This window comes from Schistocerca serialis, chromosome 3 (genome assembly GCF_023864345.2).
Source record: "Schistocerca serialis cubense isolate TAMUIC-IGC-003099 chromosome 3, iqSchSeri2.2, whole genome shotgun sequence".
Classification (NCBI taxonomy): domain Eukaryota; kingdom Metazoa; phylum Arthropoda; class Insecta; order Orthoptera; family Acrididae; genus Schistocerca; species Schistocerca serialis.
Genome location: NC_064640.1, coordinates 260,790,714 through 260,816,499, shown reverse-complemented (window position 1 = coordinate 260,816,499; position 25,786 = coordinate 260,790,714). Strand labels below are relative to the sequence as shown.

General features: G+C 36.4%; 1 protein-coding gene across 1 annotated transcript in view; it reads left to right on the top strand.

Moving 5' to 3' along the window:
* LOC126470779 (gamma-tubulin complex component 3-like) overlaps window positions 1–20,757 on the top strand; it is a 223,444-nt gene extending 202,687 nt beyond the window's left edge. The window contains exons 10-11 of the mRNA XM_050098787.1: window positions 17,246–17,488; window positions 20,578–20,757. Coding sequence (XP_049954744.1) covers window positions 17,246–17,488; window positions 20,578–20,757 — 423 coding nt within the window. The remainder of the gene's footprint in view (window positions 1–17,245; window positions 17,489–20,577) is intronic.
* Window positions 20,758–25,786: the final 5,029 nt, after the last annotated feature.

The window sequence follows — 25,786 nt, the reverse complement described above, 5'->3', positions numbered from 1 at the left end:
GATGACACTAGCTTCATAGTAAGGGATGTTGTGTGCAACATTGGCTCAGTTTCAAATAGTGCATTTCATGACCTAAGTTCATGGCTTGTAGAAAATAAACTAACGCTAAATCACAGTAAGACTCAATTTTTACAGTTTCTAACCCAATTCAACAAAACCTGACATTTTAATTTCACAGAATGGGCATATGATTAGTGAAACTGAACAGTTAAAATTTATAGTTGCTCAGATATATAGTAAACTATCGTGGAAAGCCCATGTTCAGGATCTTATTCAAAGACCTAATGCTGCCATTTTTACTATTTGAATGGTATCTGAAGTAAGTGATCGTTTGACACTAAAATTAGTCTACTTTGCTTATTTTCATTCACTTGTGTCATATGGTATTATATTTTGGGGTAACTCTTCCCATTCTAAAAGGATAATTTTTGGCTCAGAAATGGGCAGTTCGGGCAATAAGTGGTATCCCTGTTCATGAGTCTGGGTATTTTGACATCGGTCTCTGAATGTATATATATTCCTTACTGTCATTTCTTGTTAACAATATTAGCTTATTCCCAAGAATAAGCAGCTTTCACTCAGTTAATACTCAGCAGAAATCAACTCTACATTTGCATCAGACTTCCTTAACTCTTGTGCAGAAAGTTGTGCAATATACTGCAGCATCCATTTTTGATAAGCTACTACTCGAATTCAAAAATCTTAGCAGTAATCCACACACTTTCAAATAAAAACTGAATATTTTGTTCACAGGTAATTCCTTCAATTCAATTGAGGAGTTTCTTGCAAAATTAAGCTGGTTCTTGTTGTTGTGTTGATTGCATTTACTTAAACTTAAGGGTTGACTTTTTTTGGGTTCAGGATGAAGTGCTATTTATTTGAAGTGGTTTTCTTCATAGCGTCACTATCACAATACCATTTATTTATGTCAATATAATTTCTAATAGACGAACCAATGACGTGTGAAGTAAATGCACCTTATGATCTAGTTGTTTATATTTATTACACAGAAATTTTTTTTTGATTGCTCGTTTGACATTTTCTTCCGTGTGTTAGAGACAACAGATGCAGTTGCGTCCATTAAAATTATCATATTTCCTTACCAGCATAGATAAAATTTGACCATTTAATATTCTTTCAGACAACATATTCTCTTCATGTTTCATTAATTCATCACTTTTGAAAAAAAGATTTCAGTTTACATGTTAAAGTGATTTGTGCTGCTACATTCAGATTGCACACATTATTTTTCACATATTTCTGTAGCATTTTTGCTCATTAGCACAAGTTGAGCAACTGGTTTGCTTACTGCACTTTTTTCCAGGCTTGCTGTTTTTATATCATTCTTTTGTCAGTCTGTGTATGTTGCCTACTGTTCACTTGTTGGTTTCTGAGGCAACATCATAGATTTGTGTGAAGTGATAATGATGTCTCAGAGTTCATATGAATGGAGCTCCATAGAGATGTGCCATTTCCATCTTGTCCAGTTGTCAGGCCCTTCAAGTTTATCAATATTAATATTGACTTTACAGTCTCCATTTGTAGCCATTTTCTTACCATAGAACTCATTTCTACTACTAAATTCTTGTTCCAGCCTACACTGGACTGAATCAGTCACTTAAACTACTGTATTTTGATCAGTTAGCTGTGGTCTATGCCCATTACCTCTTATTAATAGTTAATTCTGAACAACACAGTTTCATTTATGAGTGGTGTGTTTCCTCAGGATACGGCTTTATTTTGTGACTAAACAAACTTCAAAGAGATTATATAGAAAACAAGCATATTTCAAAAAATGCCAAGGAATAGCACCTCATAGTGAACGCTACAGCATTTTTTTTATCACAGCACACTAAATTTTTGTGCAGCTCTAGGACTTAATTGATCAGGCAGAGGTGGTTGGGCTTCTTCACTTGTCTTCCTGGTGTGCCTCCTGAGGGTCCTCATCTACATTCAAGAATTTGCCATCATCAGCACTCTGTCAATAACAAGCTGGTTCTCAATCTGAGAGGTTTGATCCTAATGCTTCAAAACATTCACTGGACAAATTGAATCTTTACTGTTTTTCAGTGGCCTCTCCTCAACAACAACATCTTGTTGTTTAATGACTTTGCATCCGTCTTCACAATTAATTCTGTAATATTCATTGTGATCATATCTCATAACAATTCATTTTACTGCTTTCCAATCCATCTTCCTCCTCTGTTGTTACAGAATAGTAATGCAACAAGCAAGTCTAATGCAACAAGTGGAGCTAGGTTTCACATTTCCTGCAACCTGTTCAAAAATTTTCCCATTGTGGTAATGGACATCTCCACAACTAGTGAAGTGATCGGTCTTGGAATTATAAAACTCTGCAGTTGGCAAAATTTACTTTCTATGCATTTATCATGTGCTGCAAAATAGAAAATATATTCTTGTTGTGAATCTGAGATGTGTAGTATACACTGTCATAGTAATTTTGTGCCATTTTGCTCTAACTGCTGTTTCAAGGCCTGCAGCACCTTTATGATTGCATGTTACTATTAGTGTAGCTTCTGAGTGTTTTGTTGACAGTGTTCAAACATTTTCTACCATTTGTAATGTGACTTGTTGCGCCATGTTTTATGTAACAGTCATCATTTCTGCATTGAGAATTGATCACAAGGAATGTAACAGCAAGAAGTGTCATATTTTTGTCAGTGTTAGCTGGTCTCAATTTTTTTTCCATCAGCTAACCATTTTTTGTCTACTTTAGTTGTATGGTTGAGTTTCTTACAGTACTTACACATTAATTTTCCTTCTGTTAGATCTACTTAATGAAATGACTGCTTTGATGAATCTATGGCAATGGCTTCTTGTTTACTATAATCATCCACTCTTTTCTAAAAGCTTTCTCATATGCACACAGCTAATTTCTCAGACTGTCAATTGATTTGTCATCTCTCAACATTTGCATCCAACATTTGAATGAAAAATAATGTCTTGGTAGCACACATAATATTTTTCAAACTAAAAACAACTTGGACATTACTGAATAATTTACATTATCTTTAGACCTATCCAGTTCCAATTCACTCCACAGAATATTCAATTTTGAAGAGGGTCACAATGTCATCTTCAACAGCTGTTTTGTAACTAACCAATTGCAAGCAGAACTTGTAAACTTTGTCTTCAGTGGCAAAATGAAATACTCTATACAATTCTGTCCACACTTTGCAAGCTGTATTTAGATGCAGAAAACTCCTAATGCACTTTCATATCTCACCCTTTGTTTGGTGGTTACACTTTTTGAAACTATATTAGGTTTTACTAACCTGTCTTGGATAATATAAAATGCACCAGAATTCCAGAGTTCTTAATTCTAATAGAATCCATTGTTAGTTGCATGGAATCAATAACCTAATGAAAGGAAAGCTTCATAGAGATAACTTCAAAACCCTATAGCACAGATTTGTGTTCTTAGTTTCTTGCAACTGTAGTTTCAAAACACTGGGTTTTAGAACCTGGTGCCATTTACTGAACCAAAAATTGACACTGATGTGCTTGTAAACACTTCCTTTATTAAAAAGACGAAGTGTACACAGCTTAACAGAGTGTACACATGTACTGCCAACTGCTGAATACATGATACAAACTTCAGTTTTTAAATAACAGCAAGTATAAAAAATACATTAACATCTCAACTCTCGTAATGCCCTTTTCATTTTTGTCTAGAATGTGGATAGGCAGATTTTACGGCACTGCTGAAACCAATACAGAACAATATTGGAGGGAGAGCTAAAGCCAGCAATGGAAAGTCATCATGAAGGACTTCCGTTGAGATGTTATTGATCTTATTGACCGTGCTCTCCCCCACACCATAGCTGCAACCCTTGTGATTCAAAAACTGTAATTTCATATTGCATATTATCCTCCATACTGCTTTGATCTTGCTCCATTAGGTTACTATGTACCTGAATTCATTATCTGAGGATACAACTGTTTGAGATTGGTAGTAAAGATGGAAAAATTGATGCATTCTTGATTAATTAGAAGACAAAACCAAAATTATATATCAGCTTCTTTCCTTTTCTCCTCACCCCTCTCGAGGTTGAAAAGTTGGCAGTACAGTTTGAGTAGTGAGCTGAAATGGAAGGTGATTTTCTCATTAAATTACATATTTATTTTATTTCTCATTGCAATATTTCAAAAAAAAGTTGTCGTTGCTGTTAGTGCTTGAAACATCCTTGTACTCTTTAATGCCCTCTCTCTTATCTGGATGTCTCTCTCACCCAGAACAGTCTCAAAAAGAAAGCCTGAAAAATGGGCACTCAACAAGGCAGACTGGATGTTTTTGAACTGCGAGACAGTGACCAGAAACTGTTGGATTGTGTTAAATGTAAGATTGAACATACTGATAATGCATCTATTCACATGCTGTTCAGTCATGGAGTCAGGAAGATCATATGTAGGCATGCAACAGTGCAGTGATTTAAAATGCAGACCAACTGTTGAGAATTCTGCAGCATATTTGGTGGTGTGGATGTGTTATGTAACAAATGAGTGATGTTTAAGTGAATATAGTTAATTTAAATTTCTTTTGTAAATCATAATGTTTCCATAGGGAAAGTATTTTTCTATTATGTGCATAGAAAATTTATTGTACACAACCTTCTGAAAACATTTTCATAATATTGACAGTAATTAGATGTGTCGATAATTGTTTACTATTGTTCTATCCCAATTCTTGTGAAGCAAGATTACAACAGCTTATGAAAATCAGCTTCAGTCACTACCATTACAAAGGTATTCATTATGCCAGTGTCTCAAAATACTGCAGTATGTGTAACACTAAAATATGTTGTATACTCACCGTGTCACCGTATGGAAACACAGAATGATGTGAGATTGCTAGCTTTCAGGACCAGGAGTTTCTACTTTCAGGTGAGAAGAAAGCTTTTGAGGAAAAGAGACTGATAATATTTAAGAATACAAGAAAAGTTACCCAGTACCATGGATCAAATGAAACTTTTTGGACAGTAGGAAAGCAAAATTGGGTTTCTGATACTGGATGAAATTTGAAAAGTAGAGAAATTAAAAGTATCTGAGAAGGTACTATACAAGTTATAACTGAGTGGAAATACGTGATAAACAAACCAGAAGAGCAAGAACACTATGTACATGAAAGAAGGTTGTGAGAAAGAAAAAAATAAGTGGAAGGAAAAAAATTAGTAGTTTTTTTCAACCTCTTTTTAAATTGAATTGTGAACACAAGTGATGAGAACCAATCACATTTATGAGCAAGTTTCCATGTATGAAATTCAGAGAAACTAGTGTCACCAGGAGAATCCAGATGGCACTTGTGGCCAGAGAGGCATGAACATTACGAAGTTAGCTGACCAACATTCAATTACTAAAAATTTATTCCATTACAAAAAGTGTAATCTTTATATATCAGGAATGTGATAACATTAAAAATTTATCTTAGGGAGGTTGTACATAGGCAAAAATTAAGCACCTAGAAACAGTTGGCTACTCACTGATGTCAAATTTTAATAGAAATAATTATTTAAAGAAAAATAAATATTTAATAAAATCTTCAAATCAAGCTAAAAAGTATAAACAATTTCTCTGAGCTCCATACAGATTCCTAACCTCATAGAGACAGTCCTGATAATTTCTGTTTTTGAATTTTTAATAGCAATGAAAATACATGTAAGATTTATATCAAAAAATGTTGGGCGTGTGAAGTACATGATAGGTGCTAGAATAGTTCACCACCTAACTATTATCTATTGCATGCACCCCATGTTTTTCGTTATATATTTTACAAATATTTTCATAGCTATTAAAAATTCAATAACACAATTTTTCAGAACTATCTGTATGAAGTTAAAAATCTGAACAGGGCTTTGAGAAATTGTTTTATACTTCGCAGTCCAATTTAAGAAGTGTTATACTAAAAATTTATTTTTATTTAATTATTTTCTGCTTTTTAGTGTCAAGTGTGGTATTTCTCAATGAATTTTAAACAGTTGGATGAAATTATAAATCAAACAGGCCAACAAGAAAGCTAATTAATATTGCATTATCATTCATTTCTGAGTTATGTTTAGAATCAAGTCTCCAGCTCACTGCAAAGTTAGTTTAAAATCAACTTAAAAACTGGTACTAAACACACAGGCAAGAAAGTGATGTAGTAAAAAGCGTTAAGAAAACAGAGGAGTCGGGCATTTGCCCTGGGCAGCAATTTCTGGGGGCACCAAATTCATATTCTTGAAGGAAAAAATCCATGTTTCACAAAGCGCCTAGCATCCAGCACACATTGGTCCATCAATTGTTCATATGATTTTGAAATGCATCTCTGTTGGTTTTTGAACATTTATGAACACATTCTAAGTTGATTTCTGAATGCATCATACATTGATTTTTGAATGTGTGCATATAGTGTACATGTTGTCTCTGCCAGGGGAATATTCTTTGCATCTAGAAATAAAAAAACTTTCCCACAGACAAAAAGCAAAGGGGGTATAGGAGCTGAACCGAATAAACTCGAACGAGTGAATACTAATCACTGTTAGTTTATTTGGTTTGGTTGGGTGTGCAGAAGATAAGTTTCGTTATAATTATTAGTGAGATCCATAGATTCAGACTACCAGAGTGGAAAAAAAACACTAACAGGAGAGAAAGATTACATATTATCTTCTTGGTGTATCCAAGAAAATGAAATTTTGACAGAAAATTTTTACCAGATTGCGAACTACTATGAGCCAGTTGTACAGTGCCTGGTTAGCAGCCATTTCATTCTGTTCTAGGATTAGGTCAGAAAACACTTTGTATAACATGTACTAATGCCTAACCGGAGAAGAAATGTGTTATTACTAAACCAGTGATTCTGGTTGTGTTAATGAAATCAACCAGAGAATAAGATTCGACAATAGCAGGAATAGTTACAGAATTAGTAATGACAAGATTGTTTGTTAGAACGAGGAAGGAGGGGGAACAAGGACATCACACACATTATATGGAAGAATGTGGCAATTCCAGATTTATATAAAAATATCACCACTATGTAGTTTTTACCCCAGTTTTGAAATATCATAGATCTGCTTAAAATGGTCAGAAACATGCACAATGTTTGGAGCATTATTTCTTCTTTTTCTTCTTCTTCTTCTTCTTCTTCTTCTTAGCAGTAGCAGCAGCAGCAGCAACAACATTTATCTGCACATAAGTGGTGCTTTTCCTCATTTCCACTGTTCCAAGTAGTTGTCTTTAATGTCAAGAGCAGCTTCTGTTACCTCCTGTAATTGGCTGATAATCCTGTGGTTGGATTTAGATTGCATTAAATGGCATGACCTCTAGTATGGCTGTATGGAAAACTAAGATATAGAAAATTTAATTAGAACTTGAATTAGTACTGAACATCATCAACTTTATCATACTCAACAATTTCTTTTGAATGTTATCACATTACTGTGTCTAATATCAAAGTGAACTGTACCCACAGTTTAATGCCAACTTTACTACTACTACCCCCTACTACTACTACTACTACTACTACTACTACTACCCCCTACTACTACTACTACTACTACTACTACTACTACTACTACCACTACCACCACCCCCTACTACTACTACCACCACCACCCCCTACCACTACTACTACTACTACCACCACCACCCCCTACCACTACTACTACTACTACCACCACCCCCTACTACTACTACTACTACTACCACCACCCCCTACTACTACCACCACCCCCTACTACTACCACCACCCCCTACTACTACTACCACCCCTTACTACTACTACCACCCCCTACTACTACTACCACCCCCTACTACTACTACCACCCCCTACTACTACTACCACCCCCTACTACTACTACCACCCCCTACTACTACTACCACCCCCTACTACTACTACCACCCCCTACTACTACTACCACCCCCTACTACTACTACCACCCCCTACTACTACTACCACCCCCTACTACTACTACCACCCCCTACTACTACTACCACCCCCTACTACTACTACCACCCCCTACTACTACTACCACCCCCTACTACCCACTACTACTACTACTACTACTGCTACCCCCTACTACTACTACTACTACTACTACTACTACTACTACTACTACTACCCCCTTCTACTACTACCCCCTACTACTACTACTACCCCCTACTACTACTACTACTACTACCCCCTACTACTACTACTACTGCCCCCTACTACTACTACTACTACTACTACTACCACCACCACCACCCCTTACTACTACTACTACTACTACTACTACTACTACTACCACCACCACCCCTTACTACTACTACTACTACTACTACTACTACTACTACTACTACTACTACTACTACTACTACTACTACTACTACTACCACCACCCCCTACTACTACTACTACTACTACTACTACTACTACTACTACTACTACTACTACTATTATTACTACCACCATCCCCTACTACTACTACTACTACTACTACTACTATTATTATTACTACCACCACCCCCTACTACTACTACTACTACTACTACTATTATTACTACTACTACTACTACTACTACTACTACTACTACTACTACTACTACTACTACTACTACTACTACTATTATTACTACCACCACCCCCTACTACTACTACTACTACTACTACTACTACTACTACTACTACTATTATTACTACCACCACCCCCTACTACTACTACTATTATTACTACCACCACCCCCTACTACTACTACTATTATTACTACCACCACCCCCTACTACTTCTACTATTATTACTACCACCACCCCCTACTACTACTACTATTATTACTACCACCACCCCCTACTACTACTACTATTATTACTACCACCACCCCCTACTACTACTACTATTATTACTACCACCACCCCCTACTACTACTACTATTATTACTACCACCACCCCCTACTACTACTACTATTATTACTACCACCACCCCCTACTACTACTACTACTATTATTACTACTACTACTACTACTACTACTACTATTACTACCACCACCCCCTACTACTACTACTACTACTACTATTACTACCACCACCCCCTACTACTACTACTACTACTACTACTACTATTACTACCACCACCCCCTACTACTACTACTACTACTACTACTACTACTACTACTACTACTACTACTACTACTACTGCTGCTGCTACTACTACTACCACCACCCCCTACTACTACTATTACTACTACTATTACTACTACTATTACTACTACTATTACTACTACTACTATTACTACTACTACTACTATTACTACTACTACTATTACTACTACTACTATTACTACTACTACTACTACTACTACTACTACTACTACTACTACTACTACTACTACTACCACCACCCCCTACTACTACCGCCACCACCACCACCCCCTACTACTACTACTACTACTACTGCTATCCCCTACTACTACTGCTATCCCCTACTACTACTGCTATCCCCTACTACTACTGCTATTACTACTACTATTACTGCTACTATTACCACCCCCTACTATTACTACTACTATTACCACCCCCTACTATTACTACTACTATTACCACCCCCTACTATTACTACTACTATTACCACCCCCTACTATTACTACTACTATTACCACCCCCTACTATTACTACTACTATTACCACCCCCTACTATTACTACTACTATTACCACCCCCTACTATTACTACTACTATTACCACCCCCTACTACTACTACTACTGCTACTATACTACTGCTACTACTGCTACTACTACTACTACTACTACTACTACTACTACTACTACTACTACTACTACTGCTATCCTCTACTACTACTACTACTACTGCTATCCTCTACTACTACTACTACTATTATTATTATTATTATTATTATTATTATTATTATTATTATACCACTACTGCTACTGCTGCTCCCAGTGCTCCTGCTTCTACTGCTGCAGTAGACCTAAGTAACTGTACTACTGAAATGTGTCTTAAAAACTGGACAGCAACACACAACTTCCACATTATAGGAAATATAACTACACAGCAGACCACTTCAGCAGATTTTTGTGCAAGTCAACCACGAAACAGGAGAATTAATGACATGAAGCACAGGTTTTGGTATCTCAACACCATGATTTATTTCTAGTCAATTTCCTCTGTGTTTAGGTTTAGTAGTACTTTCATAGACATATCTGAGTTTTGTATTTTGATTAACTGGAAATTTGAATGTGTCACATCTCAATAGACAGCCAAACCTTCATAACAAATTTTAAAGTAAATAATCAGCATTGGCATAAGTATTACAATCAGTGATGGTGCATGCACAGGAAAACATAGGACCTCCAGATCTTACTAAAGAGGTGGTAACTTGTGTAACCTAACAAAACTTTCTATCAGAAAACCTGAGCATAATTGCTTAAACAATTACAGTGTTCAATAATTCTAGAATGTTTGGCTCCCAACAGTAATGATTGTCTTTTATAAGTCATTATGCCAGAATTCAAATTTTGGTAGTGTGAGGCATGTTCAGAAAGTAACTGTACTGTGACCATAATGAGCTGTGGTTTTTAGTTTTTTTGAGTGTTGGCAACACTGAGTGGTAGACAGGGATTCCCTGACAAGAGTGAGCATTGCAAGGACATCATAGTATGTGAACTCACATTGTAGTGTCTAGTCGCACGAAAGATGTCAGTAAGGAATCGTGCCAAGTGTGAGCCAAGTGTTATGATCCACTTCCTACTCACACACAGAATAACACCTCCCAACATTTTTTTGCGAATCAAAACCATTTATAGCAAAGATGTTGTGAACAGAATGAATGTGTTTAAATTGTGTAGGGAGATCAGTGGAGGCATAACTAGTGGTCATGACGAACAGTGGAGAACACGACCCATTTTGACTGATGAGTTGGTGCAAAAAACGAAGAAATCTGTTCATGAAGACCACTAATTGACACTTGATGAAATTTCTATGATGTTTCAACAACTCTCTTGCAAGACACACTAAGAGAAACACTGTGCCATTGGAAACTGTGTACAAAATAGGCCCCAAAACAATTCACAGATCATCACAGAAAAAGACAGGTTAAAATACGCCACTGTCAGGCCTCTCTACAAAAAGGGGGACACCACAGACTTCAATAATTATCAGCCTGTACCCTTGCTCACAGCATTTTCAAAAATATTCAAGAAACTAATGTACTCGAGTAGTTAGCCATCTCAACAGTAATGGGATACTTAGTATATCATAGCTCGGATTTCAAAAATGCTGTTCCACTGAGAGAGCAATACACAATTTCACTGTCCACATAATAGAGTCCTTAAATAGTAAAATGTAACCAATAGGAATTTTCTGTGACTTGTCCAAAGCATCTGATTATTTGAACCATGGCATTATGTTAGAGAAATTACAATTTTATGGTATAAATGGAATAACATAGGAGTGGTTTAAGTCATACCTACAGAACAGGAAACAAAAAGTTTCTTTATATGGGTCAAGTGATTTAAGTAAGTTTGCCACTTCATCTAACAGGGTGAAATTACACTAGGTGTTCCCCAGGGTTCAATCATGGGTCCCTTTTTGTTCTTGATATATGTAAATGACCTCCCTTCTTATCTGAAATAAGAAGCTGAACTGACGATGTTTGCTGATGATACAAGCATCATTACTAATCCAGTAAAAGCTGGCCGCGGTGGCCGAGCGGTTCTAGGCACTTCAGTCCAGAACCGCGCGACTGCTACGGTCACAGGTTCGAATCCTGCCTCGGGCATGGATGTGTGTGATGTCCTTAGGTTAGTTAGGTTTAAGTAGTTCTAAGTTCTAGGGGACTGATGACCTCAGATGTTAAGTCCTGTAGTGCTCAGAGCCATTTGAACTATTAATCCAGTAAAAGAAACTCCAATTGAAAATGGTACAAAAAAGGTCTTTGTAAAAGTCATTAATTGTTTTTCTGCAAATGGGGTTTGCTCTAAACATTGAAAAAACACAGTACATCCAATTTTCTGCTGCAAAAAGTACAGTTCCTTCAATAAATATAACACATCAACAGAAGTCAGTAGACAGGGTAGAGCATACTAAGTATTGGGTGTACATACAGATGAGAATCTCAATTGGAAAATTCATATTTTGGATCTCCTAAAGCGACTAGGTTCAGCAACTTTTGCAATCAGAATAATTGCCAATTTTGAGGAATAGAAATTAGTAAGCTAATGTACTTGGCATACTTTCACTCTGATGTCATACGGAATAATATTTTGAGGTATCTCAACATTTAGACGAAAAGTGTTCACTGCTCAAAAGAAAGTGGTTAGAATAATGTGTGGGGTTCATAGTCACACATCTTGTAGGCAACTTTTTAAAAGATTGTGAGTTCTTACAACAGCCTCACAGCACATTTACTTGCTAATGAAATTCGTTCTCAACAACATGAACTTGTTTAAAAACAACAGTGACATTCATGATTATAATACCAGATAAAGAAAGACTTACACTATCATTTGCTCAACCTATCTTTGGCACAGAAACGGGTAAAATACGCTTCTATAACAATTTTTGGCAAATTACCAGGTGAAATAAAATATCTGGCAGACATCAGTAATAGCTTCAAAAATAAATTGAAATCATATCTCCTGGACAACTCCTCCTATACCATAGATGAATTCTTGAATATGAATAAATAAATCTATAATTAAAGTATATGCGTGTTGTGCCATTTAAGAGAATGTGGTAAGTAGTAGAAATACTAATCTTTAACACTGTACTGTAATATATATATTTAAAAAATCTTGTTTCATTTATTCATTTCTTGTGCGCTTGGCATGTTCCACATCATAATGCCTACTGTACCATGCCATTGATCAATGAAACTTGCAACTAACTAACTAACTTCGAGTCAGTAGTGTTTGTGAGTTTCTTGAGCAAATTGATTTGGAAATTGAGGATTTTCTGAGCTCTGTTGTGACTGGGGGTGAAACTTGTGACTTCTTACATGCCTGAGATAAATAGACATTTGTCACAATAATTATCCATCTGCCAAAAATTCAAAACCATACTTTTGCACACAAAAAAGTGTTGTCAATGTTTTAGGACTGGAAAGGCATCGTTTTGATAAAATTTCTGACTCATGGGGAGACAATCAATGCACAACAATATTGTCAGACTCTAAAAAACTGAAAAGGAGCACTCAAAGCAAAAGAAGGGGAACGCTGCCAAAAGGAGTGTGCTTGTTGCATGACAATGCCACCAAGACACTCTTGGACTTATTTTATTGAGATGTTCAGAACTACCCCCAGTATTCCTTTGACTTAACACTTTTAGATTATCAGCTTTTCACCTCTCTTAAGGCACTAAAGAACTGAATTAAATTTTCAACCATTGAGCAAGTCGAGAATGAGGTTCTGGAGTTGGACAAGGAGCTGTTGGGAGAGTCTTCAAGGAGGGCATAAAGAAGCTTGTGCCATGACTCACCACATGCACTGAACAGGATGGCAATCCATAAGGAAAAATTGTCATAAGTGTATCAACAATATCATGTAATTTGTTTCAGATACACCGTAAAAAAAAAAAAGGATATCTAGTACACTTACTTTCTGAACATGCCTCATAGATGGTTGTCAGGTGGTTTCAATTACAAACTTTCAGATCACCAAACTGAGTGAAGTGCCACTGTTCCTAAAATATGTGCTAAGATTAACAAATGAAGTTGCTTAATAATGTAAATGTACTAAGTTAATTTCATTATCATACACATTATTCACCAGTTCTTCTTCTTCCTCCTCCTCCTCCTCCTCCTCCTCCTCCTCCTCCTCCTCAAATGTTTCTGCTTTAGCCAATCGTTCATTGAGCCTCTTCCAAGCTTCTCTTTTCTCCCACATTCTAATGTTTGGTATTTCTTCCCATTGCAGTCCTCTTCAATTCACATCATCCTTCATCTCGTCTATCTTGTTCATGATCTTCCAATTGGTCTCCTTACAGATTTTGTCCATTCTAGAGCTCTTCTTGGAAGTATTTCTTGTCCCGTTTTTTAAACTGGTGAAACCATGTAAGCCTATTTCTCCCCATAGTTTCTTTTAGGGTATTGATCTGAAGGGTGTTTCATATTGTTGCATTCTTTATCCTGTCCCTTCTCATCTTATCCAGGATACCTTGTAGAACATGCACCTCTCTCACTTGTATTCAGCTCCGACCTTTCTTTGTCCAGGTCCAACATTCTTATCCATAGGTCCAAATTGGCAGATATGACTTATATATCATGATATTTGCTTTGGCAAGTATTTTTTGATTTGTAACTGTGTCTGATATCGATATGCAATAAACCAAGTTTTGAACAGTTTTCTGTCCTCTCCGAATTTCCATTCTTGATGTTTCCTTTCTTGTTTAACTTACTTCCTGGATATTTGAAAGTATCTACTGCTTTAATAATTTTTCCTTTACTACTTAATTCCCTTCTTTTTTTCTGCTGATTTTGATCATCTCACTCTTTGTGCAGCTTATTTCCATGCCTGATTCTTAAATTGCTCTCTGCCAGGTATTTAGTTATTCTTAGAGTTTCTGCCAATTTTCTTCTCAGATCATCATATCATTTGCTATTGACCCTTGAAAAACTTCCATTATGTTGTCCATTGTCCATGGCTATATTAAAGAACACTAGAGAGAGCACACTTCCTTGTAGAACTCCTCTGTATGTTCTAGGCGATTCTGATTTCTTGCCATCTATCATAACACATTTCAGGCATTTCTTGCAGATGTTTATGATTCTGAGTTTCATTCTTTTTGACAATTCCAGTCTATTCAGAACTTGTCTTTCCATTCTAACCATGTCATAAACCTTTTTTATACCTATGAATGCAATTGTGATATCTTCCCCAAATTCCCCTTCTACCTGTCTAGATGTAAATATGGCATGTATAGTTGATCCTCCAGACTGACATTCTTGTTGTTCTTCTTCTCTTAATTGTTGTTCTATCCTGTTTCTGATTTCCTGTAAAATTCTCTCTTCAGAAATCTTCATGCAGTGGCATAGTAATGCTATTGTTTTGTAGTTTTGACAGAATGCCTTGTTACCCTTCTTTAAAACAGATACAATAATTGCCTTTACCCATTTGCCTGCAATCATTCCATGTGTCCATGCTAACCTCACTATTCTCATGGTGGAATGAGAGAACTGCAGAACCAGTCTACTACTACTACTACTACTACTACTACTACTACACATGGGGAGAATGATTCAGGAACAGAACAGAACAGAAGATAGAAATGGAAATGACTGAGCAGAGCAGCAAAGAAAAGAATAGCATTGGCTAAGGTAATATCTTAGGAAAAATTCACAAAAGAAATAGAAGATAATTTTAACGATGACAAGATGATGTACTGCATATTAGATATGATATACTGCATATTAGATGACAGCAGGAAGCAAAAAGAAAATATTTCAAAAATAACCAAAAAGGAGGGAAAAACCCATGTGGGTGGAGGTAGTAGTTATGAAAGGATGAAAAGAATACATCCAAGATGTTTATGGACAGGATGAAACAAACACATCTAATGAAATGCAGGGAGATGAAGGAAATAATATCTTCACAGAGGAAACAGAAAGAGATGATCTGCAAATGTTGGATGAAGACAGAACTGTATTAGAAATGAAAAATCCCACTGAATCCCAAAAGGTCCTGTGGTTTGGTCACTTTTACTCTGATATCATCTACTCCAGATACTTTACCATTTTACATTTCCCATACGGCTTTATTTACATCTGACATCTGCAGATCCACTCTTTCTGTTTCCTTTGTGAAGATGATATTTCCTTCCTTGACCTGTTTCATTACATGTGTTCGTTTCATCCTGATCCTCGTATAGATTTTGGAAGTATCCTTTCTATACTTTCACAATTTCTTCCTCCTGCCAATTGATTTTCCTTCTCTGTTGATGACTCTTGAAGCATTTTCTTTCTGCTTCCTTCTGTTACCTAATATGTGGTATAATATCTTCTTTTCCATCCTTAAAATTCTCGTCTATTTCTTTAGTGATTTTTTTCCAAGACAGCTTCTTAGCCAATGCTATCATTTTCTAAGCTGCTCTGCTTAGTCATTTCCATTTCTCTCTCTCTTATGTTCTGTTCTGTTCTTGAACCATTCTCTCCATGTGTTGTTCTTCTTCTTGACTGCTGCTGCAATTCTCTCATCCAACCATGGAGTTTCTTTGTGTCTGAATTTTGTCAATGTTTTCCCCATGTTTCTTCCACTGCCTTGACTATGGCCTGTTTGAACCTTCTCCATTCTTCCTCTACATCCCTTACTCTCATCTTTGGGAAGCTATGTCATAATCTTTTCTTTGTATATCTTTTGGGTTTCTCTTATCTTTTGGTTTCCTCTTATCTTTTGGTTTCCTCTTATCTTTTGGTTTCCTCTTATCTTTTGGTTTCCTCTTATCTTTTGGTTTCCTCTTATCTTTTGGTTTCCTCTTATCTTTTGGTTTCCTCTTATCTTTTGGTTTCCTCTTATCTTTTGGTTTCCTCTTATCTTTTGGTTTCCTCTTATCTTTTGGTTTCCTCTTATCTTTTGGTTTCCTCTTATCTTTTGGTTTCCTCTTATCTTTTGGTTTCCTCTTATCTTTTGGTTTCCTCTTATCTTTTGGTTTCCTCTTATCTTTTGGTTTCCTCTTATCTTTTGGTTTCCTCTTATCTTTTGGTTTCCTCTTATCTTTTGGTTTCCTCTTATCTTTTGGTTTCCTCTTATCTTTTGGTTTCCTCTTATCTTTTGGTTTCCTCTTATCTTTTGGTTTCCTCTTATCTTTTGGTTTCCTCTTATCTTTTGGTTTCCTCTTATCTTTTGGTTTCCTCTTATCTTTTGGTTTCCTCTTATCTTTTGGTTTCCTCTTATCTTTTGGTTTCCTCTTATCTTTTGGTTTCCTCTTATCTTTTGGTTTCCTCTTATCTTTTGGTTTCCTCTTAGCTTTTGGTTTCCTCTTAGTTTTTGGTTTCCTCTTAGCTTTTGGTTTCCTCTTAGCTTTTGGTTTCTGCCTGTCTTTTTTTTTTCCTCCGTAGGTACTATTTCTGAATTTCTTCAGTGTTCCTACCGATAGTCTGTGTGCGCTGCCAAGATTGATGCTTGGTATCACTTGTACTTCAGTCAGGCCAAGTTTCAACTATGGGAAACACATTTAACTATTATTTCTTCAGGAACAGTATAATAATTGTAGTAAAGCAGCTTCAAATTATTCAACAAAAGCTATTTCAATTTGTTTCCAGAGTTTGGCAGCCCACTTGCGGTCTGTGTATGGTTTGATGCTACAGCTGCAAAGCCTAGAACAAGAATTGCATGACAGAGCATCAGAGGAGCTGGAAGCTCGTAAGGAATATGAGAAGCTAGTTGAAAATTCTGGCATGGACAGTAAAATGGAGGAAAGGGAATCTGCAAGGGTGAATGACTTCGTAAATAAGTTCCTGCCTCGCATGCGGACTCAATTGAACATATTGGCAAAAAGCTATCAGGTAACATATTTTGGCATTGTTGAAGGGTGAGAACTTTTTTCCAGTGCATTTTGATAATCTAAGATGTTCAAATTTGTCGTTCGACTTGAGTGTAGGCATACTATAATTGTAAAACCATCTCATTCAACATCATAGTGAGCTGTCACAATTATGATCCAAAGAATATGGGAACATTTAAATAACTGAGGTTTTCATCAGGAGGTTTTTAATGTGAAATTTTCCAGATTTAGAATCAGTTGCTCAGGATGTAACTCCACATGTTTTGCTAAATAACTTCTCTGCCTTCATTAGGTGAGATGGTAATGTATCAGACAAATACTGTATTGGTACTGTGTGTATTGTGGAATACAAAGACTTGTAAAATGGAACTGTCATTCTACAGCAAAATGTACAATATAATGATCTTAGTCACGGAATTGTATTCTGTTCCAGACTAGGCACTGAACCCTGATATTGTCTTTAGTCCTGCTTAGAAAAATTAAGTTCCAGTACAAGAGGAAATGAATATGGCAGAAAATGACTTAGTTGCTGACTATAGCTCTCTTAAAGTATGAAACTGTCGTGCTGATTGCTTTGTATACTGTAATGAAATTTCTGGAGTTTGACAGTTAAGCATGCTCTGTAGGATCTCAGTATGAGAGTACATGACGGTATGGAATTTCCTTACCTGACTTCTCTTTCCATTTTAAACTTCTCACTATCTGGAAGAAACCTAATGAAAACAATAATGTTGATGTATGTATTCTTTACCATAAGAGCAGTTGTTAAAACAGTCTATTTTCTCAAAATATTTTTATCTCAGGCTAAGTAATAATTCCTACTCGTTGCTCCATTCTATAGTTTCATTCAGGACTTGCAAATTGTCTGTTGTGTTGTTGTAAGGTATTTTGTTTCTTTGCTTAGTAATTGTTAATTATTCCTCTGTGGTTGGTGATGATTTTAGTTAATATTGTGTATATGATAAGGAGACTAATAGTCTTGTAAGTTAGACATGCCTGTATTCTTTTTTGTGAAGCAAATCCGTTACAGCATTGTTCAATATTTGGGAAACTCTCTTCCTTCACAATTATTCTGTAAATAATTTTCCAAATTCCTTTTATATTACTTTCCCTTTAGCTTTAATTGTTTCAACTGAAACATCATCTCCAGGCACCTTTCTCTTCTTCATACATCAAATGGTATTATACACCTCATCTGACATTATTTCTGCAACCTCTTTATTTTCATTATTATCTGTGCGTTATACAAACACTTAAAGATATCTTCAAATGCTTGTACTTTTTTCTGTTAGTTACTGTACAAACTATCATGTTAACTCTTCCAGCCAGTAGTTCCCATGGTCAAATTCTGTAACTCTAAACCTCACTTCAGCTGTCTTTCAGCTGTATTGTCCCTTAAATGACTCAAGAGACCGTCTTTCCTTAGTTTGAGATAGGGAATAGGAATGTCTTTTGTATTTTTCTCTTTTGCTCATTTGAAAAGTTGTAAACAGTACAAATAAATTGTGACTATAAGTTATCTACATGACTCTGCTGCTTTCTCATTGCCTCACAAAGGATTTATTTCATTCTGCACAATCTTTGGTTTCGTTGCAAGTCTTGATACAGATTTCACAGCAGCTCCATGGATGAATGTGGATGGTACGAGTCTCGTAGCACCTGTGTATATTCTCTGCTACACACCCTCATATAGCGAATCTCTCTGCTACACACCCTCATATAGCGAATCTCTCTGCTACACACCCTCATATAGCGAATCTCTCTGCCTGGAATACTGTAGCCAGCTTCCCCAGAGAGACTGCACACTTTAGTCTAGGGTGTACCCCGTTTATCCCAGCCCGAACCCCAACACCACCTTTTGTTTTGGACTTGTCAGTCAACCCGACCGTCACTGGAATGTTGTTGAAGTTCATTCTTCCACTGATCCCTACTTCCAATCATTACAATGAAAGGTTTCTTGAAGCAGATGAAAGCTATTGCACAGTCAGCCAGCCAGCATTTCCCTGACCATTCCTATATTCACTACATCAATTGTATAAGTGTGGAATTCTGGATATACTAAAGGTTTCCAGTTTTTAGCCCATATACACCTGTTGCTGCCTCCATTGTAACACAAAGATGTAATGGGAATGTATGCAGCATAGTCTCCATCCCATCAGTGAGTGTGCTGCTAATTCTTACTTCAGAGGTGTATATCTAGTACATTCTCCTTGTACTTAGACCCCAATTTTTTCCACAGGCCCATCTAGTGTGCATGAGAAGCACCTCTTGCCTTGGAACTTACATTCTATATGCAACAGATCCATGTAAATTTTGCATCCCAGGTTACCCCTAGGAACTTAACCATGCCCTCTACTGGTAGATGTTCATAGAAGAGCTTCAGATTCGAGCATATGTCCCAGTTACGCTTCCTCAAGAATTTCACAACAACAGTTTTCCTGGGACTGACCCTTAGATCCTGTTTCATACAGTAGTTTTGTTGCCACCAGGAATCCACTGTCACCAATGGTGTCCAACTATTTTATGGAAGACTTTGAGGAAAAACCACTGCAGTTGGCAAGTCTCAAACTTCCCTACTTCTGGTGGTACAGAGTGGCACATGGTAAGTCACCAGATTTGTTTCATGAATAACACATTTGTTGTTGACAAGATTTCTAATTTATCGATGTAGAAGTAAAGAGTACAGCTTGGAAATACAACCTAATGAATCACACATTTAATATGACTGCCGTTTTGGTTTACAACTTCTTCAAGTCACACACGTGCATTTATGATTACTCTCTAACACAAATCTTCTGGAATGGCATGGCATAACTCCACAATGATGGCCCTAAGTTGCACTGCATTTTTGGGTTTTCTGTCCCAGTTTTGGCTGGGAATTAAGTGTTCTGCATGTAGAGACTTCAGACAGACAGAAGGAACAAGCTGTTGCAGCAAAATAATCCTTCAATATCTGAAATAAAATGTGAGGGACTGACAATCAATTAATTTTACCCATCTTCCTAAGGTTTGAGTAACCACATATTTCATTATTAAGATTCCAAACTAGTTCCTCGATGTAATAACAATCCATTTGGTACCATGTTTCAGGATATGGTGAAGAAGTTCTTGCTCATGTTGACAACTCAACCAAATGAAATGTTGCAGCTGTTGAGCTTCCGTCTCGACTTCAACGAGCACTACCAGAGACTAGATTCAAGGCTAAATGTACCTCTCACATTCCAACATCGTCGTCTCAGTTTGGGAGGAAAGCATCTGTCTCAAACATGATTCAAATTACAATCAGCTCCAGTACCTTCTGTTGAGCTTTCTTCAATAAAAGTTTAATGAAATGATGTGTTTACATTTTATGGTGTTATATAAATTGTGCTACTCACTTTCAGGTTAAGGTTGTGGTGTGCCTCACCTGTGATAACATTGTCCCTTAGTAGTTACACTGCTTTTCCTGCCTGTTATCTTGCTGTAATTTGATTAACGACAAGTCCAAAATGATGGACACAACACTGCATCAGTTACATTGTCAGTTTTTCCAGGTTCATGACACAAGTATTATGTCAATAATTAGCTTGTATAAGTTTAATTGTACAGTTTATACACCACAAATGAGCACACACACATTCTGCCATGAAATACCTGACAGTGGCTACAGATTTTAAGTTAACATTCCCTATAGTTCTTAAGTAGGCAGAGTATGAAGAAAAATCCATTTAGCTATTCACTGCACAATAAAGTCATTTGTTTTGGTAACTTTAACACAGAGATGTACCCATATTGAATAACTTTTGTGGATACACACACTTCAATTCAGTACTAATTACATGTTGTTCATTTTGAGTGACTCTTGGTTGTTAGCTGCAAGAATGCAAGCCAAGGACTCGTTAAAGCATTTGCATGTGGATGTTTGGGTGTTGGTGGCTAAGTGAGGATTGCCTGAAATATTGTCCACTGGTCCTACTTATAGATAAGCGTATGAATAATTATTGAATTTGGCTATGAACATATAATTTACCACAAGGAAAAGAGCAAAATTTGTGAACTTGGAATTGCAACGAGCCAAGAAGTAATATGGTTTAATTATGAAATTGATAACTGGAAAATTGATCAAATTATATGGACTTTATTGTTAACACAATGTACACTGTTGTGGGATTCCCAGCTCCTACCAAATTTGGCTGTTTTACATAATTTTCTTGGTCAAATAATTAAAAAGTAATATATTCCATCAGACAAATTAGGACTACAAATCTAGATAACTGAATTTAGGAAATGAGCACTAGTTAAAAATGGAAGGTCCTAGAAGAGGAAAGATATAATCATGGATAACTTCAAAAACAGGAAGTTTTGGAGAAAGTAAGAGAATTACTGAAAAGAGGAATCAGAGGACTTTCAGATGAAGTATACTATGTCAAAGTAACTTATTATCATAGATGGAGGCCAATGCTTGAATACAGTAAGCATATTCAAGTGGATGTAGGTTGCAGTAGTTATGCAGAGATAAAGAGGTGTCAATAGAACAGACTAGCGTGGAAAGTTGCACAAAGCCAGTCATCGGACTAAAGACCACCACCACCACCACCACCACCACCACCACCACCACCACCACCACAACAACAAAAACAACAACAACAACAACAATAACATAAATAATAATAATTATAATTATAATAAATATTCACAAACATAAGGACTGTGAATACACCTATGGATTATACGTGTATGTGGATACTGGACTTGGTCTTTCAGGAACTTTCCTATACCGTAAAATGACTCTTGCAGTAGGAACTGACATAAGTTTTGTGTTTCTAAACGAGAATTCATTTTTTTTTCTTTTAAAAGAAGGGAAGGCATTAAAAATCTTACAGCCATTGTAATGAACTCCCTTTGGTACCATGTAGGTTTGTATGCTCATTTCTAGTATCATGACTGATACATGTAAGTTGGGCTTGAAAGGCACCCTTTTTTCCCCTATGAAACCCATTAGGGAGAATGTATATTGTAAACTGCCTGGATAGACATGTGTGCTATAGTGCCCACTTCTGTGATGGGGAGGCACACCGGCCCTGCTTAAAATACACCCAATGGGTTAATGGGAGGGGGGTCAGTGTACCAACCAACTTGGATGTGGTTTTTAGGCAGTTTCCCACATCGTACTAGGTGGATACCAGGCTGGTACCCACATCCTGCCTCAGATACACGCTACCCAAATATTTAGGGAAGTTGCTCACACTTGCACATAAAATTTATGTTATATGCAGAGAGACGAGGTACACTGATTCCATCTTGGGGAAGACGGTTACCTTAGATGTTTAGCCTCCTTAAACCTATAAGTATCAACATACATTGCACAGTTGATGTAAGAATTTCAAGATATTGACAGGATTTTGCATGTCATTCTAGGATGGACACTGTTCATGATTCTTACGCCTGTTTTCTTTACATATAGCACTTCTCTATTCAGAGGCCATTTCCCCAAAATAAGATTCCTTATGCCGCAATGGCATGAAAATAAGATTCCTTATGCCACAATGGCATGAAAATAAGCAGATCAAATATTTTTCATGTTTCTGTAAGAGCATACATTGCATAAAATGTTGCAGAACACCGTACTTAGTAGAGATCAAGGATGTAATTGGCCCATTTAGTTTGCTATCAATACATAATCTGACGTGTTTTGAAGTATACAATAGTCACTAAACTTTTTCCTAGTTCTTCACCATTAGAGGTTGAGTGAAACTGAATAAAGCTTGTTTTACTGTATTTAACAGGAAGACCATTCTTATTAAATCATTTCACAATATCCCTAAAAATCTTATTAGCTGACATATCAAGTTCGTAAATCGAATTATCAAGAAGTGGTGTAGTTTCAATTCACCATATTAGGTGTTGACAACATTCCCTACAGAAACATAGATCTTTAATAAAAATGACATGGTCAAATGCTTTCATTGAGTCCCAAAATATTCCAACAATCTTCATTTTTTGTTGTTGACAGCACATGTTAATTTGCATTTTCTTTTAGTGATCCTTTCTGAAATCTAAACCAAATCTGATGATATTATGGTCACTAAGAGACATACCAATCCTGGCATGCATTTGTTTCTCTGAAACCTTTGAAAAACTTGGGGCTAATGGGTTCAGCCAGTCTTCAGAAGTATCTGCCTTATCTCCCTTCTTACACAGTGGACTTTGAGGAAATATTCCCTGCTTAAATGAGGCCTTGAAAATATGGCAAAGGATTTTACTTACATGTCTGCAACAATATTTTAATAACTCAGTAGTTATGTTGTCAACTCTACTGGAGTTTTCACTTTTTAGAGACTCAATAATCCTTCCAGGTTCGTGTATTGGGACCGTTTTTACTTGGTTATATTTGTTCCGTACTAGGTATATTCATTTTCAGAAAATTCATGGCTTGATTTATGGAGCCTTGCAATCCTATATGTTCTGTTAAAAATGGTTTTTGAATTTTTGTTTCTTGAATGTCTGAGTTTCTCCACAATATCACTCCATACTGCAGATAGTGTTCAAAGAGTACATAGTATATTGTGCACAGAAGCTGTTTGCATGTGTACTGTGATGCCTGCTTCATTATGAATATGACACAGCTGAGTTTCTTACAGACTGAATTTATATTCTGTTTCTATTTCAGATCATTACCCACAGCAGTTCTCAAAAATCTAGTGAATTCTACTTCTTCTAGCCTCATTTCATCCACCTCTAAATCCATATGAACAGCCTTCTCTGTGTTTCTGAACGCTCCATACATAGTCTTTTTTAGGTTTATAACCAGTTCCTTTTCCAAGAGCCATGAGCTATGACATTTGCAGAAATATATACTCTGTTCTCAAGATTTCCACATTTTGCTCACTGTACAATATTGTCATGTCATCAGCGTACAATATTTTCTTCTCTTCTCTTCAGTATCTATATCATTAACAATCAGATCAAATAACAATGGTCCCATTACCAAATCCTGTGGCACTTCATATTTGATTGCTTTCATTTCTAACTGGTTTGAGTTCCATGTTCATACACACTGTTCTGTGGCACATAAATATGATTATAGCCTCTGTTCAACTTTCCCTTGAATGCCATAGTTTTCCAATTTTTGTGTTAGTACTTCATGGTCAGTAGTGTTGAATGGTTGGGAAAGATCCAGAAACAATGCAGATAAAACTGTTTTTCATGTAGGTATTGTAAACTGTATTCTGCCAGACTGCTGATCCTGTAGGTGTTTCTCAATGCTTGTATGGTCTTTCGTGAGTTTAATGGCCCTAGTAATTGAAGACCTATAACCTGATTTAAACAGGTTCCCTCTCTCACTTTTTTGGGAATATTTATTCAGATAGACTTTTGTAGCCTCCTTGACAAGTACATTAAAGTTAGAGTTAACATCAGCTGCAGCATATGGAGGAGACCAGTCAACAAATTGTAGTTAATGATTAAAATTATCCATGATGTGTGTTTATAATGCTTACATTTTTCCAAATGAAATTCACTTCTCTGTGCATTTATTTGCTTTATGGTGAGAAACTGTCAATCCTGGTCAGAGAGGCCATTTATAGTATTTTTGACAATTAAAATATTTATAGATAAGGGTACATACAATAATTTAGCTATTGAAGTACTGGAATTGACTTTTATTATAGCTGGAGAGCCTGTCACTGATAATAAGTTGTAAGAGCACATCATCTGTTAAAGGTCTATTCTGTTTCTATCATCTGTTGGGAAGTGCACATTTAAGTTACCCATTGCAGTGAATCATATTTTTCATCTTTTAAGTGTATTACCTGTTTCTCTATTTTATTCTTCAGACCTCTCACATTTTGATGGGATACGAAGTTGAGCCTTGTTCACCTGAGCATTAATAAGATATTTGTTTGGTAGAAGAGCAATTTTTCTCATTATATGAGTTGTTTGGTCTGCTTTTGGCACTGGAGGCTCATTTTGAATACGCAAGAAAGGTGTTTCACATAGCTTAGACTGCTTTCCTCTCATTCATCTTACTGAGAAAAAGGCTGGTTCTTTTTCCTGTTGCTTGTAGGATGAGCTTCTGATGCATGTGGTGATGTTTTAGCTGCTAATTCTGATACCTTCAACACTGTTATTTTTGACTGCACTGCTAATGCTGCTACTTCTGCTCTTGATGGTGTTGCTCCCACACATGGAATTCGCTTTTCTCTTTCTCTCTGTGTGGAATGATTTCGTTTATCTTTTTACACACAAATAGTTTCCTCCACAATTCAGATGTATTCCATGCCTTGTATTCTGACATCTGTCCAGCATGCATGTATCTAAA